General features: G+C 45.0%; 1 protein-coding gene across 1 annotated transcript in view; it reads right to left on the reverse strand.

Moving 5' to 3' along the window:
• Positions 1-2934: 2934 nt before the first annotated feature.
• Positions 2935-19584, reverse strand: part of prima1 (proline rich membrane anchor 1) — a gene marked incomplete at both ends in the record, with an annotated part of 69128 nt that continues 52478 nt past the window's right edge. The window contains one exon of the mRNA XM_080531391.1: positions 2935-3034. Within this exon, the coding sequence (XP_080387517.1) occupies positions 2935-3034 (100 nt within the window). The remainder of the gene's footprint in view (positions 3035-19584) is intronic.

Below are 19584 nucleotides of genomic sequence, written 5' to 3' on the forward strand. Positions count from 1 at the left end.
TTGTCCAAATGTTGTTTGGCAAACCTTAAACGAGCTTCAAGATGTCATTTTTTCAGTAGTGGAGTCTTGCGGGCTGAGCATGCACAGAGTCCATGGTGGTGGAGTACATTGCCTACTGTCCTTTCTGTCACAGTTGTACCTGCTGCCTCCAAGTCTTTCTTGAGCTCTTTCATAGTGGTCCTTGGCTCTTTGGCTACTCTTCTAAGTATCCTACTGACTCCCTGATCAGAAATCTTGCAAGGAGCTCCTGTGCGTGGCCGGTTGAAGGTGGAGTGATGTTGCTTCCACTTGCGGATAATGCCCCCAATGATGCTTACTGGAAGATTCAGAAGTTGTGAAATATGTCTGTAGCCAATTCCATTTTTCCATGTTTTGCAACAATCTGGTTGCGACGGTCTTGAGACAGCTCTTTGCTTTTACCCATCATTAGATGTTTGTTGTGTGGCACCTTGGTAACAAAAAAACACTTTTATAGCCCATCAATATATTCTAACCCAGCTGACATTAATTAGCACAGATTGGAGGTAGAGTTGCCTCCTAATTAGAGTATTTTTTAGCTGGTTCCTTGCCTTTCCTTGCTGTGGTGTACTGCTTTTTCTTAGGGTGTGTTCTCACTAGAACATTTGCTTCACTTGGAATCAGAGTTTAGGATAAAATTAACTTTGCTCTGCGTCGTTTGGAGCTGTGAGGACGCGCATTCGAAGTTGCTCCCGGAGCAAACAACCGACGCATGCTCCGCCTAAAAAGGTGGTTTCGCTCTGATTAGAAACGATGCATGCATCACTTCGCTTCACTTTTGGTGAGAACACTGCTTGAGGCAGTCTATAGGAAAACAACAGCGCATGCGTGTTGATCTGGATAAGAGCGGGACGAACAGGCAATTTTCAATTTTTCTGACCAATCAACTACCACGTCTGTTGCTTCGATTGCGTGCTTTGATTGCTTCGATGATGTATGTTACTTCGTTTACATAAAGAGCTGTGAGAACGCAAATTAGAGAAATAATTTATGCAACAATGTTGCAATCTCATCCACTTGCTCCGGGTCATGCTTCGGATTTTCATGTGAGAACATGACCTTAGTGTGTTCAATACTTTTTTCCTGTTTCATTCCACTTTATTCCACATACATTTATTTACATATTGACTTTAATGTTTATATTTTTTGTCTGGATTATTTGAGTTAATACCAAAGTCTGGTGCAAATTTCACTTGAATAGGCTCATTGGAAATACATTTACTGGACAAAATGTTGATGTGTTTAATACTTATTTCCCCCACTGTATTTCCTCCACTGTATTCCTCCAGGTCTCTGCAGTGACAATGAAGTCATGCTCTCTCACTGCATTTGCTACTTTAGGGAGAAACAATCTGATGTTGCTTGGAAACCAGAGAGTATCCAAGAGAGTTTAATATTTGTATAGTATAATGGTTTGCACCGGGTGTGACAATTATTCTGATTCTGTAAGATTGGATGTTTCTGGCTATGTATAGATAGGCAAAGCCTGTTTTCAAATGTATATCTGGATCATTCTTGATGAGATTTTAAAAGTAAAAGTTTTAAGTGCCACAGTTTATTTCCTTTTCATACCAGGTTTAGACAAGGTAACAGACCAGTATGGAACTACAATGACCCACAAAACTAATAATAGTAATTGTTAATAATAATTACATTATTGTAATTGACCAAAGCAGCAGTACAATGACTGACCTTGTTAACAATGTGGTACCAGAAATGAATACACAGTAATTTACTGGGGTAGCTCAGTCAGGTATCCATGACTGTTAAAAGCTGTATAGTAAAACGCAAGTTTAACTGCAAATGCTAAGATAACATCCTGATGTCTTCAGTGCACATACTGTAACATAGAGGTAACAGCCTAAACCCGGAACCTTGGGAGGGACCCTGTTTAAAATAAAATAATAATACAGAACCAATTTAAAGGGGAAATGTTTGCATAATCAGACATACTGTAAAGGTTTATTCAGGGGTATAGTTTAGCTTTCTTTTGTAACAAAGCCCTAGGGTGAAACCCCTAAGGTAACAGTCTTTGAGTCACTTCAGTGTATTGGAGTTTTATAAGCTGATTTTGTGAAATAAGAAATTGGTTAGCAGTACTTTAGTTGATTAGTATCGTATAGTATAGCAGAGTATGTGTACATCAACAATGGAAATGCTGATCGAAATTGCACAAAACAATCCGTCATTGACTGACAGAAGGACCCGCTCACTATGTTCATGTGAAATGATATCTTATTCTTTCAAATTGCATAGTCAGAGAGCAGGAGCAATCCACTCAACACTTCACGACAACTCATTCTCTGAGTTGCTTTCCATTCCACTGGATTCTCTGCTTGCTTTTTTAAGAGAGTGTCAATTTATGAAAGGCTATTTGTCCCTTGGTCATCATAAAAACGTTCAGAGGGAAAGGAGGGGGATAAAGACATTTAAATTAAGGGGCAAAGTGCAGAAAGAGAAAGACACAAATCGTCATTGCATTCAACAGAAAGTGCATGCAGTTTTTTATCATCAGTATTTACGTATTTCCTCTGTCCATTGACAGTTCTTCAAGGTGATTGATGGACTGACAGATTCAGCCAATACGCTGCCAGTTGTCACCGAGTCCCCACTAGACATCCAGACCCCACTAGACGGAGCCATCAAGTGAAGGGTTCAGTGCCAAGCCCTGCATGTCAAGGAGTCACTGTGCTCCAAACCCAGCTAAATATATGATCAATGCTATGCTCTCTCAAGGGCCCATTCTATCTCCTTTGTAATTTTACCACAATGGCCGAAGCATGACTTGCTATTATGTTGCAAATTCAAACTCTCCCTTCTTCCTTCTCCCCGAGTCTCCTCAACCTTCAGGAGGGTTGCTTGTCATTTCTAGTGAGTTGGGTTGAGGTTTCTGTGGTCCTTCGGTGTTGGTACTCTCTACACCCCTGTATTGTTGGTGTCCAGGGTCTTCTTGCTGCGTGAGCTCATGGCATACTCCCCCCGGCTCGTACCATTCTCCTCCTTCCGTAGGGGTTTCCTGTGACACGTAGTACAGAAGAATAATCACATGTTAATGTTTGAATAATGTCGCTGCTGTGACTGCATTTTAAAGTGATTCTCTGTCTAGAAATAATTGTCCTCTAACCCCCTGATGGTTTTGAAGAGTAAGCCTTGTAATATATCTAACTTTAAATCAACCAACACAATCAATCAATCAATTGATTCAACACTCCATACACAAATGCAATAGGCAACAGGCTTTAGAGAAAAAATACATAGGGAGAAAAATAATAATACAAATACAATAGCCATAAAAGTTCAAACAGTAAGAACCAAAAATGCCCACTTTAATATAAAAATGAAGGCATTACGATTGACAACACCAAACATGCAACAGGGGCTACGAAAGCATGAAATCTCATTTGAAGCATAGCTTACTATCAACGGAGTCTCTAAATTACTGGCTGTGTACAATGATTTAGTGATGGAAACACTTCCCTAAGGAGGTTTACTTCCCTGCAGATAATTAAGACATACATCTACATAACAGCTTTCATGAGTAAGTATTCATTTGAATTGCCAGGGTTTGAGAGAGGGAAGCTGGCCCACAGCTGCGGAGGGTAATCAAAGCGAGTTGTCCTCCTCTTGCAATGACTTTCTGTCACCTTTAATGCTGGACTGAGTTAACGCAGTGGCCTCTTGCCCTAACTCATCCGACTCATCCTGCCTCTCCTTAATTAAGGATCCAAGATATGTGACCCTTTAAGGCAAGGACAAAAATAACTCAATTATGGAATGCACTTGGAAAGGACTTGGAAAGGATCAATGAGACCAAAAGGACCTGTGAGGGCTCTGGAATAATTTCCCCTGTAATATCACTTGTGGACCTTTTGTCTGCCAGATGGTACCACAGCATAAATACTACATAGTGTACCACCAGGTTCAAAGAATACATAGTGTACCACCAGGTTCAAAGAATACATAGTGTACCACCAGGTTCAAAGCCTGTTTCTACCCCTAAGCTGTCAAATGAACAGTTAATTCTCCCGAAAGACTCTCATATACACTCTACGTATACATGTACAATATACACGTACAATATACACTCTAAATACATTGTGCTACTACTGTGTTCCTGCACTACTACTATGTCCTTCTACATTTTTTAAGAGGAGAGCTTGCAAATAAGAATGATTGTGCTATCATACATCACCCTGTACATATGACAATACAATTTTGAAACTTGATGTTTGGTGAGCATCAAGGTGAGTATCAACAATTAAAATAAGCTCTCTTTTTCAACCAGACTAGAAAGTTTGCCCACATAGAGGAGATGTCTGCTTGTCAGGGAAGGAGAAGCAAAAAGAACGAATCACCTCTGTTGGCGTCACAACATGATCTGTTGTATCATGTTCATTTCTGTCCCTATACTTCCACATGCTTCGTGTGAGGAAGCATCGGGTCTTGTGAATAGCCTGGTTTGTGAGAATTGATGTACATTTTCTTTACATAAATAATAAAAGATTAGGCATCTATCTTTCCTGCATGAGACACCTCAAATGCCTTCTACAGAAAACAAGCAATGCCAGCATTTAACATTAGAACAGCTGTGCCTTTTTTACCTATTATAAGAGCCGCCTTAGGGGTCGTAGTCTTTACAATGAGAAGCTGCTATTTACCACTAGTAATGACCACTAGTTGTCCGTCACAGAAAAACTGCAAAGTAGCTTTATACTAGCTTATCCTGATGTGATTTTGAAAATGTAAGGATACTGGGTGGTAGAACGCACATATCTAGGAAAAGTCATGAAAGGACGGTCCTGAAATTTGATCGAGCGCAAAAAAATATTTTTTTTACTCACAGCCTATGGCTGTTCTAGTGTTAATCATGAAGATGTTGAGAAATAGGGCTTCTCAAAACCTAAAAATCTAAAAGGTTTCCTCAGTTTCATAGCCACACAAACCACATGGAGGGAGTCAACTGGACCTCTGTGCTTGCCGTAGAAGATGGCAGCGCATGTTCAACACGACACCGGGCGTTCTGCCAGATTATGCAACCTAGTGACTGTTTGCCTACGATTCTCATATATTTTTACTCAGTACAGCCTTGCATACACCTCTTACAGCCGACGGCTGCACAGTCTCTGGCTGTGTTCGTAAAAAATACGCTCTGGAAATCGTCCCTCTGTATTTCCAACTTCCCCAAGAGATTGCGAAAACAGCGTGGGAAAGCACTACTTCCGCCCCGGCGAGAAGGGTACGAGGCCGACACGGAGGCATACGAGCCAGATACCAGCAGAACCCACATTGGCCATCACTACCTAGCATATTTCTCGCTGATTTTCGCTCACTAGCGAACAAAATGGACAAACTAAAACTCTGGATCACAAACGCGGCTTATGGACTGTAATATCATGATTTTCTCTGAGACATGACTCAACGACAGCATCCCTGACAGCGTGACTGTTCTGGAGGGTCGTACCGTCTTCAGAGTGGATAGAACTGCGGAGGTCACAGGTAAATCGAGGGGGGGAGGTCTGTGCATTTATGTTAACAAGAGGTGGTGTACAGACCATACCTGTCAACATTGGGATTTGAAAATAAGGGATATTTTCCCGAAGATAAGGGATATCCCCCGCACGCCCCCGGGCCGTCCTCCCCCCCCCCCACCGTCCACAAACCATACCCCTTACATTTAGACTAGGGTAGACACAGTCAATCCTAACATCACCACTAGACAACCATAGGATACCTCTTACATTTAGACAAGGGTACACACAGTCAGTCCTAACATCACCACTAGACAACCATAGGATACCTCTTACATTTAGACAAGGGGACACACAGTCAGTCCTAACATCACCACTAGACAACCATAGGATACCTCTTACATTTAGACAAGGGTACACACAGTCAGTCCTAACATCACCACTAGACAACCATAGGATACCCCTTACATTTAGACAAGGGTACACACAGTCAATCAACCACCTGCTTCAGTGCAACAAGAATTGGGTTAACTCAGGGGTCGGCAACCCGCGGCTCCGGAGCCGCATGCAGCTCTTTTGCCCATCTTCAGTGGCTCCCTGTGGCTTTGACCACAAATGGAAATTAACAACGATTATTTATTTTTTACGTTGCCGCGTCTCTCTCCTTGAACTACAACTCCCTGTTTACGCTGTAATGTTGTACGAGGGCCAATAGGATTCGGATATGTTGGCACATGACTAGTATTATACATTTTGACTGGACCCAACATGAGACTGGATGTGACAGGTTTTTTTCAAGAGTAGACCTATATCCACAGGGATTGACGAAGTACTGCGGCAGGCAAAGCAAGAAACTATCCACATAGATTTATATACAGACATCGGCGACGCACATCGATGAACGGGAGCTTCCCAGTGAGCGCTATTTGCCTACTTTTAAATGCAAAAAGCGGCTTGTCTTTAGCTCAAACCGTTTCCGAATTATGAACTTCTAAAGAAGGTATGATATTTGGGAGCGCCGGCGTTCCTGTGGGTCTGAGAGGGTTTAACTTAAAATAGTGAAAAGAGGACGAGGGAGGCTAGTTTTCATTTGGTACTGTAGTCTACAGTCTGTAGATTTGTCTATTATTTGGCTGACGATCTCTTGGTTTGCTCACTTCCTCCGGATGAAATTACAAACTTATCCATATTAGTATTACTAATTACTAGTATAGCCAGATAAAAGTATCAACCCACCTGTTAAAAGGCACCAGAATACACGAAATTGCATCTACTCTGTTAAAAAAAAAATGGGGGGAACCCCCCAGACCCCCTTTACGCTATCCTAGTGTTTCACTTTTGTAAAGCACAATATGTTTGCATTCGGTTGTATGCATAAGTGCTAAGGCTTATGTATTTCTAGCCTACTTAGTAATTTTGATAGTAGGCTAATATTATAGCTTATATAGACACTTACAGCATGTGTTGCCTTCATTATAAGGCTTATATAAGGCTTTACATTTTTTTTGCGGCTCCAGACAGATTAGTTTTTTTGTTTTTTGGTCCAATATGGCTCTTTCAACATTCAAGGTTGCCGACCCCTGGGTTAACTAGTTCCTATGATTAAGTAAGTGACTACAGGTGATCAGAATCAGATACCTGGTTGAAAGTAAAATACTTTGAACATCCCTGCATATATATACATGAAAACACAAAAGGGCATATCAATTCAGCACATTTATTTATACATTACTTGACACCATAATGTCAATGGGAAAAGAGCGGCGCAATGCTACCAGCGATCATTTCAAAACGGAGATAACCGAGATTGCGTTTGTAAATACGCTCTGAAAATCTGATCACCACTCATGGAATGCCTCTTGTCCAATCAAATGACTTGGTCCCTTTATGACGTTGCACCTAGTGTGCGTTCCGGCGCTCTCATTTACATTTTAAATGTTTGCCATTTAGCAGACGCCTTATTCCAAAGCGACTTACAATCAATACAATCAATACGCCTCTCAGAGAGGAAACAAGTCAACTCCGACATGGATATAACGATTGTGCGCATGCGCCAACGTCTAACAATTAAGTGTTAAATTATATTATATTATAGGTAAAAAATACGGGAGATTTACGGGAAAATATTTAAACGGGAGCACAGCGGGAAAGAAAGGTAAAATACGGGAGAATCCCGGGAAAAACGGGAGGGTTGACAGGTATGAGTACAGACACTGACACTGTTGAGAGTCACTGCTCCGCCAATATAGAGTAACTGATGATCATGTGTAGACCGTTTTACCTGCCTAGAGAGTTTACAACTATCATGGTCATTGCAGCCTATATTCCCCCGGATGCTAATGCTAAGCTAGCGATGAAAGAACTACATGCAGCTATTAGTAAAATGCACACCCAGATGGCGTCTTTATTGTCAGAGGGGACTTCAACCACTCTAACCTAAAGACTGTACTTCCTAAATTCCACCGATATATCCCCTGTGTCACTAGACGAAACCAAACTCTCGACCATGTGTGCACAAACATTGCTGAGGGTTAAAGCCATCCCCCTCCCCCACCTAGGACAGTCTGATCATCTCTCATTTTAAGGTCTGGGGATTCGCTCTGCGTCCTTTGGCACCCCCTCTCGGCGATCTTGTGTATAGTTCTTGTTACGGCTGTGGTGTGTACAGCCGTTGTGTGTTTGTGTGTTGCTTTTTGTGTTGTTTCTCCCAGGTGATTGTCCTTCCTCCTGCCTACTGCCATGGCGACGGCTCCCTTAAGGTTGGAGGGAGGATAAAAGGCTGGGAGAGACACTTCGATGGTGCTCCCGAGTTGTTTTGTGTTGGTTTTGTTTGATACAGCTGTAATTTTGTAGATCCTAGTTTTGTAGGTTGTGTTTGCTAATCTTATGTTTGTAGACATTTAGCCTTATTTGTATTTGATCTGTTAGTTAGGGTTAGAGTTAGGATTCTACTTGGTCAGTTAATTAAATTACTTTATCCTTTATTTATATATTAGATTAATTTTCACTCTTCTTTTATAGAGTAGATTTCAGTTAAATGTGTTTCTCGGAAACCTGTTTGTGTTACTTTTCTACAATAAATCTGGTTTATTTTATATTCTCCCATCTCCTCTGGTTCTTGTCCCCCCGGCTTTATGTTATTTTTACATCCCATATCCTTAGACCTTATATGGGGTCGTAACAGTTCTGTTAGTCCTTGTCATTAGCTGTAAGTTGGTGCACCTGTTCCTCGTTTCCTCCCTGGTGTATATATGGTCCCTATTCCCCATTGTCTTTGTCGGATGTTTGTTTCATGTTATGTGAATCTGTTGTGCCTGTCCTCAAAGCCATAACAGAACATCCGACCATAATGGACCCAGCAGAGGCAGAACATATTTGTGGCGTGATGGCGACCATCTCCATGAACAACTTGGCGGCCGCCCAGGCCAACCCTACTCCTCCGGTTGGCGCAGCAGCAGCGCCGGCGGCGGTGCCTCCAGCTCCCTCGTGGTCACACGAGAACCCTACCTGAGCGATATGCCAGACGTCCAGAGGGTTGTAGAGTTCCTGACCCAGTTTTCTTGATCTTCAGTCTGCAGCTCTTGACCTTCCCTACCGAGCAATCCCGAGTGGCTTACATCATCACCGTGCTCTGTCATGGGCCATGGCTGAGTGGGAGAGCCAGTCCCCGGCGTGCTCCGACTCCACCACATTCACCCGGGACTTACGCAAGGTATTCAACACCTTCCAGGTGATATTGGTGCACGAGGCCGGTCGGCGGCTCACAGCAAGTCGGCAGGGAGGTTGCTTGGTGGCAGATTACTCAGTCGAGTTCCAGACTCTGGTTAAGGAGGCAGGTTGGGAGAAGGCTCTGGTCGTTCTCTACGTGAAGGGGCTCTCGGAGGCGAGAGACGTTGCTTTTCCTGCGGTCGGACTGGCCACTAGGGCTGCAACTAACGATTATTTTGGTAGTCGACTAATCTGTCGATTATTTTTCCGATTAGTCGCGATTAGTCGTGTGGCTTTTCGCTGCGCGTAAATGGCGACGCAGAAGCATAAATCCGGCTTAACTAGCTATCTAACCTAACGTTACGCCAAGCTACAGCTGCTCACAGAGCTAGTTGATTGGCTAGCTAGCATTGCTGGCTAGACTACAGACAGCTCACGTTAGTAGGCTACGCTTGGCGCTGTTTATCTTACAGACAGCTCGCTGGTGGACTCAACATAATTGAAATAGCATTCACTTATCAAGCATCATTCATGATCATCCACCATGACTACCTGGTATTTTAATAGCGACCACCCCTCACTTCATTTCATCTCGCGTTCTCCTGGCTTCAACATGGAAAACCCCTGCTACGTAACGTTACATACAAGCGCCTCTGTCTGTCACACGCGTGCCACAGGGCAAATAAATTAATAGCACAAACGCTCATAGCATGTACAGCCCTGTCCATGAGACGTTGTTTTCCAACATGTAACAGTAAAGCTAACATAAACATTACGACCCTAACAATATAACGTTAGCCAGTTGGCTAACAACGTTAGCTAAAACTTACCCAGCTGATTCTTGCATGGCTCCCTTAAAAAAAAAAAAAAAAAAATTGTTTATACGATTAGTCGACACTAAAATTCCATGTCGACGAGTTTTTATAATCGACGTCGTCGATTATATCGACTAATCGTTGCAGCCCTACTGGCCACCATTACATTGCCTGCCTGGGGAGGTCAGGAAACGGGGCAGACCGCTAGTTTCTGGAGGGGTGCTAGAGGGTGGGAACCTAGCCCCAGGCTTTAAAGATCCCAGAACATTCTTCCAGGTCACGTTGCAGTGGAGGCGCTACACTCGTCTGGTTCGGGTGCTGGTGGATTCTGGGGCTGCAGGGAATCTCATGAACGAGGGACTGGCCCTGGGGTGGGTGGTTCCCTTGGTGAACATGCAGCCTTTTGTAGTGCTGACTGATCACAAAAACCTGGCCTATATTCAAGGGGCTTAGCGGCAACATTTGCGCCAGGCTAGATGGCCGCTGTTTTTCACCAGGTTCCGTTTCACCATTTCCTATCATAAAGGGTCCAAAAACGTCAAGCCCGACGCCCTTTCACGACAGTTCAACCCGGTGGACCTGGTGGAGTAACCCCATTCCATTGTTCCGGAAGCCCTGATTGCTGCTCCCATTTCATAGTAACTCATAACACTCATTGCTCCTACTCCCCAAGTATACACCCTACATCAAACGAATGAAACCTACAGTGACGACAACTAAAGTCTGGCTGGAGGGAGCAGACTCTACACTACAGCACCTGTTTCAAAACACAGACTGGAGTTCATACATCACTCAGAACATTGACTTATATGCTTGCAGATGTGTCAAATAGGTCACCACCCACAAACAGATAACAACTTTCCCCAACCAGAAGCCATGGATGAACAGTGAGGTCCGCCTACAGCTGAAAGCACGCAACGCCGCTTTTAGATCTGGTGGTGCAGAGGCCTACAGCTCATCCAGGACTAACCTAGAGAGGGGCATCAGGGAGGCCAAGCTTAGCCACAAACGGAAGATTGAGGAGCATTTTTAGAACAACTCCGATCCCCGACACATGTGGCAAGGCATCCAGGCCATCACGAATTACAAACCGTACAAAACACACCCTCCCCTACCAGCACTGCCTCCCTACCCAACGAGCTCAACCAGTTCTATGCTTGCTTCGACCGGGATAACAAGGCCCCAGCCATCAAAGCTGTGCCCCCCAGATGGCCAGCCCCTCACACTCTCCATCAACGAAATGTATTGTGCACTGAGGAAGGTGATTGCACGCAAGGCTGCTGGCCCAGACGGAATCCCTGGCCATGTCCTCAGAGAGTGCGTGGGACAGCAGGCCGAGGTCTTCACTGACATTTTTAACCTGTCACTGGCACAGGCAGTTGTCCCCACATGCCTCAAGTCAGCTACCATTATGCCGTGTCAAAGAACCCCGCTGCAGCAGGCCTAAACGACTAACACCCCATTGCACTAACCCACACCATCATGAAGTGCTTCGAAAATGTGGTCCTGCATCACTTCAAAGACCTCATACCCCCCACACTGGATCCTCACCAATTCGTCTACCGTAAGAACAGGTCGATGGAGGATGCCATCTCCACGGCACTGCACTCTACCCTGACACACCTGGATAAATGCAACACGTATGTAAGGATGCTGTTCATCGACTTCAGCTCAGCATTCAACACTATCACCAAGCTCAAAGACCTTGGCATCAGCACCTCCCTCTGTAACTGGATCCTGGATTTCCTGACCAACAGAGCCCAGTTTGGCAAGCTCAACAACCACACCTGCTCCACCCAGACCCTGAACAACGGTGGCCCCCAGGGCTGTGTGCTGAGTCCTCTCCTCTACTCCCTCACCCATGACTGCATACCTGTACATGGCTCCAACACCATCATCAAGTTTGCAGATGACACCACGGTGGTAGGCCTGATAAGCAACAACGATGAGTCGGCCTACAGGGACCTACCTGGCGGGGTGGTGTGCCACCAACAACCTAGCTCTTAACACCAAGAAGACCAATGAACTCATTGTGGATTACAGGAAAACCAAACGCTGCGAACACACCCCCATCTACATCAAGGGGATGGAGTCGGAGTCCACATCTCAGAGGACCTCTCCTTGGACCCTCAACTCCTCCACTCTGGTCAAAAAGGCACAGCAGCGCCTATACTTCCTAAGGAGACTGAAAAAAGCCCAACTGTCTCCCAGGATTCTGGTCAATTTCTACCAGTGCACCATTGAGAGCATCCTGACCAACTGCATAACAGTGTGGTATGGCATCTGTTCTGTCTCTGACCGGAAGGCCCTGCAATGGGTGGTGAAAACTACCCAGTACATCACCGGTGCCCATCTCTCTGCCATCACGGACCTTCAGGAAAAGCGATGAAGACAGTTCTCACCCCAGTCATGGACTGTTTGCCCTCCTTCCACATGGGAGGCTGTACAGGAGTCTAGGCTCCTGCACCAGCAGGCTTGCGAACAGTTTCTAACCTACAGCTGTCTAGCTACTGAACTCAAGATCCCGACTCTAGCCCACACCCCTTCCACCCCCCATGGCTCTCCTATGAATTTCAGTAATGGTCGGAATGTTTTCGCTACTTAATCTTGAGATAAACACTTGTAGTCCCTAGGGAAGGATGGATAAGTCAATTCCTGTGGGGAGGCCATCTGTCGTGAAAAACAGTGGGAGCCGCCTGGGACTAAAGGGCTTTCCTATAACGACATCCCTGTGTGTGATTTACACTTGGGCAACCTCCTGGCTCCTCTAATTTACCCCAGGAAGCAAAGACAGAGAGAGAAAGAGAGAGAAGGAGAGCTTTGAAGCAATGGGTCTCTGTCACATTGACAGGAAATTGACGAAACAAACCCTACTAGATCAAAACCATAAGAGGTTATTTTTTGTAAGTTTCTGGGTTATAGCAAAACAACTTTTTCCCACACGAGAAGATTTGTTCCTTTCTGTTCCACACTTTGAGCATGCTTTTTCACAACATGAGAAGAAAGTTAGTTGTGTCCGCCATTATAATATTGTATTTCACCTTGTTTTCATTGGGTCTCCCTTTTCAAAGACTTTCTCAAGATGCAACAACAAAGATAATTGACTGAAGGTGTGACTCTTGCTCAAAACTGAGAAACTCTCTTCTGATGCTTCACATTTTTTGTTCAACTAAAAGTTACAACAACCTATTGTGATTTTGAAATCCTTTACCAATAGTCTTTTCCACTGTCTTAAAAACAGATGCTTACATACTCTATAGTGCAGCAGAGGTCCATCAGAGACAACAAGGACCATTTCTGAATATGAGTCAGGGAGCCAACTCACAATCTATTAATGTTAAGACAGACGCTAACTCCTTTTGCTGACCATATACTGTAGCAGCCTCAAATCTTCAGGGTTATCATTCTGTGTCAGAGGAGTCAGTGACACCTTGATGGGGGGAGTATTCTTGGAGAAGCTATGGGTTCATGATTCATATTCTATCATTACTACCTCACTACTGTCTGATGCCTGCAGTATACAAGCAGTTATACAGAGCATTGAGAGTGATGTGAATAGACTAGACAACATTTAGTTAATGTATGATTCTGGAAAATAATTTCACTTGAATCACACATTGATTCCCTTTCTATTAGCGGGAAGCAGTACTTTGAAATTGAAAGCCTTCCAGGTACAGCTGTCATAGCATCACAAGGCTGTCATTCTTTGTCATCCAGAGGGGGTGAGTGACTGAGTCACCAGAAGGAGGGTGAGGACGCAACAGCCATGTCTCTCTGATCTCTTCTTCAGTGTCTCACTGAGAGAAAGGTCAAATCTGTATACATCTTACGGTGAAGGTCTCTAAGGCTACACTGTCGATTGTTATTGTAGGTTTCAAAGCGTACGTTATCACATAATATCTCAAGAGTACAGAAAGGCAGTGGTAGAAGTTGTTTTGGTGCATGGTTGTAGTAGTTCTTGTTGTTTTTGCTCGACACTGGTGAAAATATAGGCTACCCATTCTGGCAGCTCTGGGTGAGCTCATCCAGCTCCTCTTTCACTGTTACTGTGGCTCTCTGCTACGCTTTGCTTTCTGTGCAGGTATGCTGCCAGCCCACAGTCCCACAAGGAGAAGAGTAAAAAAACAGCTCCTCCCCCACCCTCTGCATTTAACTCCTCTTGACAGAGAGCCACACCTGAGTGATTCAGGTCCAAGCTGGGACCTGACCCTGTCCCATGGTCCCGGACCACAAGAACTTGCTGTGTGATCTTCTCTATTTGCCTTTTCACCATGGAAGTTGGGGCCTAAATGTCTTCCCGCCACAACACCAACTTTAATCATTATTATGAGCAGTTTAAGTAAACATTTATATGACTACTTGTGTGTAAACAATATAGTATGCAGTATTGTGATCCATATTAGAAAAAAGTGATTATTTTCCTCTTGCTTGAATATATGAATATATCTTGCAATTAAACTGATTTAACAAAACACAGAACTCCTGAACTGTATCTATCCACATAAAATACTGTGTACGCATGGGCGGAGTTTGCGGGGAGTGCGAAAAAATCTATGGTGAATTGCCCGAGCGTTTTCCCCTCAATCAGGGTTGCCAGGTGGGGCAGGTTACCGCTGAATGGGATACTTTTGATCACACTGGGCCGGAAAGAAACCGCATTTGGGCGGTTGGGCTGGATAAATAGCATTTAGGCGGTATCAAAATGTCAGTGCCTGAAAGTTACAAAATGTTAAAGTTAGTTAAAACACACACCCTAATAGCTACATACAATGTGCAGGGTCTTTATTTTATTTTACAAACATCATTGGCAACAGACATACAGTTTAGGGGGCAGGAGATGGGCACCTGCCCACTAGTAATTAGCGGTTTTCTGACAATATAGGTTTTGGGCTGGTTTTTGGAGGATTTAGCGTTTTTTTAGACTGTGGTTAGGCTGGAAAGTTTTTTCTGGTGCCCCCCCAAGGGTAAAAGTCAAACTCTGCGTATGTGTGTATATGTATCAAGATTATTTGTAAACACACAAAGGTTACATTTATAAAGTGTTTATAATTAGTTTATTGACTCTACTATTTACATTTATAACATTTACAACTCTTTATTATGCATTTTATACATATTGTATCATTGTGTGGTGCTTGAACAATAGTGAGCTTGTATGGTTATTAATGATTTACACGCGCTTCAGCTGTGCACCCAACTTAAATAGTTGTTTTAAAGCCTTTATAAAGCTTACCACAATGTAAAGTGTTACATACTTTACAGGTGCACCCCCAGGTACTAGCTCTGGACCACTTCCACGTCCTCTCCCTGGATGGAAACAAGAGACAGGGGGGCCCTAGTCCTCCTAGAGTCCACCACCATCTCTTTTGTCTTGCTGATGTTGAGGAGCAAGTGGTTCTGCTCACACCACTCAACAAAACTGTCCACCAGTCAGGGTTCGAGTTATAAGCTGAGCTTTGTGGGGGTCTCCAAAATAACAGTGCGAAATGTTCTCATGCACGCGCGCGAATCATGCCCACATAGCGATGGGACTTACAAGTTTTAATTAGCCATAGGCTACTAATTTCACCACATCAACAGCACCACATGAAACAACAGCTATAAGCGATAGTCACGGGTATCTCGGACAATCATTTTGTTGTTTTTGCTATACAGTCCATTCACTTTTCCTGTTAGCACGACACATTGTCCACATCTCCATTTCCAGTGACATCGCACCTGACATAAATAATCATGTATGCTCGTCCATGAATTGTGCTTTCATCTAATGTTATGCTACTACGGGAATCAAGTGATTTGACATTAGAAATGAATTTGTTTCATCTCTTGTGCAATGTGCTCTACAATCTGGGCACATGAATGATCGGATCGGTGAGCAGGGGCCAACTGTCGCGCCATTCATCTCATTAAGTTTCATAATTGGATTCAGTTTTGTATAAGGCATCCTTTCTTTAGCGACAGTATAGGCTGCCCTGAACGAACTAGTTGTCTCCTTATACATACTGGAGGTGAGTTCTGCTACTTTCTTTGGAAGCACTTGCTTTTGTTTGAGCTCTGCTATTTCAACAGTTTGGTCATCTCCCGCCTGGATTACTGCAATGTACTCCTGGCTGGGCTCCCCGCTTCAGCCATTAGACCTCTGCAGCTCATCCAGAATGCTGCTGCCCGGCTGGTATTCAACCTCCCCAAATACTCGCATGTCACCCCTCTCCTTCGCACCCTGCACTGGCTCCCGATAGCAGCTCGCATCAGATTCAAGACCCTGGTGCTTGCATACCAGGCAGCTAAAGGGACAGCCCCTGCCTACCTGAAGGAAATGGTAACCCCCCAAACCCCTGCCCGCTCACTCCGTTCCTCCACCTCGGCTGGCCGACTGGCCCCACCTCCTCTACACAGCAGTCGGGCTGCCCGATCACGTCTCTTCACAACACTGGCTCCCCGCTGGTGGAATGAGCTCCCCACGACTGTCAGAACGGCAGAGTCACTACCCATCTTCCGTCGTAGACTGAAGACCCATCTCTTCAGGTTACATCTTAACTGCTCCTCCTGAGACATCTTCCGACCCTCACCACTACGTCTCCTAAAGACACCCGCTTTCCCCTTTACTGTGTCCCTAAGAATTTCTACTGCCTCCCTTGTACTGTTTCTCAGTTTCTCCAGTAAAAAAATAAAAATAAAAAATAAATAAATAAAACGTTTTAGTAGAAGGCGATAATAGGGAGAAGGTTTTTCCTTCTATCAGTGGCCCCGGGCCTGAGCTAGAGTACTCTTCCTGCAACGAATAGTGGACTGCTGATTCACATGCTTAGTATTCAAATGTATTGATTGTAAGTTGCTTTGGAATAAGGCGTCTGCTAAATGCCAAAAATGTTAATGTAAAACGTTAGGTGTCATAACAGGTGCAGCTGAATTCAAGTTTGGTTTCTTGGATGAAAACCCAAAACTTTCCAGGCTTGTCGACTCGGTCGGCAGCAGTGGCCTTTTTTGGGGCGGCATGATAGCTAGCTACTGAATGTTTTCTTCTCAATAATCGTGTTTTCACGTTCGCAAGCTCTCAACGATCATATTCTGCTGTTGCACAATATTCTACTGCGCCCCATAGTGTCTTGGTGGTAAAGTGCAGGCAGTCAAAGGCATACTGTCATTCACAGGAGATTAATGCTGGTGCGCGTAGTTCTTTTGGAAAACGTGTTTATTTTAGAATATTTATCATATATATACATATAACATACATAAATAATACTCATTACATTGACATTTTTTAATCAAATAATGGTTGTGGTAATGTATTATTAGCGACCCCCACAGTTGTATGATTTTACTGCTTTCATGGGAGCTCAGACCTTCCTTATGGGAGCTCAGCTCCCATTGGCTCCCACATAACTCGAACCCTGCCACCAGTCCACTGTACTTGGTCTCCTGTCTGAGGTATAGAAGGAGATACTTATCACATCAAAGCGGGCAACCACATGCCCTCTTGATCCCATCCCCTCCCCCCTTCTCCAATCCATTTCCGCCGACATCCTTCCTTACCTTACCACCCTAATCAACTCCTCCCTATTCACAGGATCTGTCCCAGCGGCCTTCAAAATAGCCAGAGTCAAGCCTCTCCTCAAGAAACCTACCCTTGACCCATCATCTGTCCACAATTACAGACCTGTATCCCTTCTCTCCTTCCCTTCCAAAACCCTTGAACGCGCGGCATCTAAACAACTGACTGACTATCTCCGGAAGATGGATCACTTAGACCCCCACCAATCCGGCTTCAAGGCTGGGCATTCCACTGAGACTGCGCTCCTTGCTGTCACGGAGGCCCTTCACTCTGCTCAAGTGTCCTCCCTTTCCTCTGTTCTCATTCTCCTTGACCTGTCTGCTGCCTTCGACACAGTCAATCACCGGATCCTTCTCTCCATCCTCTCAGACCTGGGCATCTCTGGCACCGCACACTCCTGGTTTTCTTCCTACCTGGCGGGCCGCTCCTACCAGGTGACCTGGAGAGAATCGCTGTCTTCTCCACGAACCCTTTCCACTGGAGTACCCCAGGGTTCTGTCCTAGGGCCCCTACTTTTCTCCCTCTACACCAAGTCTCTTGGCTCGGTAATCTCTTCACATGGGCTCTCCTACCACAGCTACGCAGACGACACTCAACTCTTCCTGTCCTTCCCCCCGTCTGATGTACACGTGGCAACCCGTATCTCAGCATGTCTCGCTGACATTTCAACTTGGATGGCTGACCACCATCTCAAGCTCAATCTTAACAAGACCGAGCTCCTCTTCATCCCCGGGAAAGCCTGCCCTCTCCAAGACTTCTCCATCACAGTGGAGAACTCTACTGTAACCCCCTCCCTGACAGCCAAGAACCTTGGAGTGATCCTGGATAACCGACTATCCTGTGCGGAGAACATTGCAGCAACGGCTCGCTCCTGCAGATTCTTCCTCTACAACATCAGAAGGATACGACCATTCCTTACCAGAGAGGCAGCGCAACTCTTGACCCAGGCACTGGTCATCTCCCGCCTGGATTACTGCAATGTACTCCTGGCTGGGCTCCCCGCTTCAGCCATTAGACCTCTGCAGCTCATCCAGAATGCTGCTGCCCGGCTGGTATTCAACCTCCCCAAACACTCGCATGTCACCCCTCTCCTTCGCACCCTGCACTGGCTCCCGATAGCAGCTCGCATCAGATTCAAGACCCTGGTGCTTGCATACCAGGCAGCTAAAGGGACAGCCCCTGCCTACCTGAAGGAAATGGTAACCCCCCAAACCCCGGCCCGCTCACTCCGCTCCTCCACCTCGGCTGGCCGACTGGCCCCACCTCCTCTACACAGCAGTCGGGCTGCCCGATCACGTCTCTTCACAACACTGGCTCCCCGCTGGTGGAATGAGCTCCCCACGGCCGTCAGAACGGCTGAGTCACTACCCATCTTCCGTCGTAGACTGAAGACCCATCTCTTCAGGTTACATCTTAACTGCTCCTCCTGAGACATCTTCTGACCCTCACCACTACGTCTCCTAAAGACACCCGCTTTCCCCTCTACTGTGTCCCTAAGAACTTATATTGCCCCCCTTGTACTGTTTCTCAGTTTCTCCCCAAAAAATGTAAAAAAAATAAAATAATATGTTTTAGTAGAAGGCGATAGGAGAAGGTTTTTCCTTCTATCAGTGGCCCTGGGCCCGAGCTAGATTACTCTTCCTGCAACGAATGGTGGATTGCTGATTCACATGCTTAGTATTCAAATGTATTGATTGTAAGTTGCTTTGGAATAAGGTGTCTGCTAAATGGCAAAAATTTAAAATGTAAATGTAAAGAAGAGAAAAGGAGCCAGAACTGTTCCCTGGGGGATGCCAATGGGGGGTGGGGGGTGTTTGCTGAGTTTTTAGTTGAGGAGTGGGGGCGTGCGCAAAATCGACAGTGATGAGCTACATCGATGGCGATGCAGTAGATGGCGACTTATTTTCCAGGCCTAACGACGTCACTTCTCTTATGCCTGCACAAATGATGTTACGAAGCACACATGGCTAACAGAAACACTTGTCAAGCTAATTATCTAACACTGTTGGTGCTCTGAAATAGG

The sequence above is a fragment of the Nansenia antarctica genome (assembly GCF_963989245.1).
Source record: "Nansenia antarctica genome assembly, chromosome: 1".
Taxonomy (NCBI): domain Eukaryota; kingdom Metazoa; phylum Chordata; class Actinopteri; order Argentiniformes; family Microstomatidae; genus Nansenia; species Nansenia antarctica.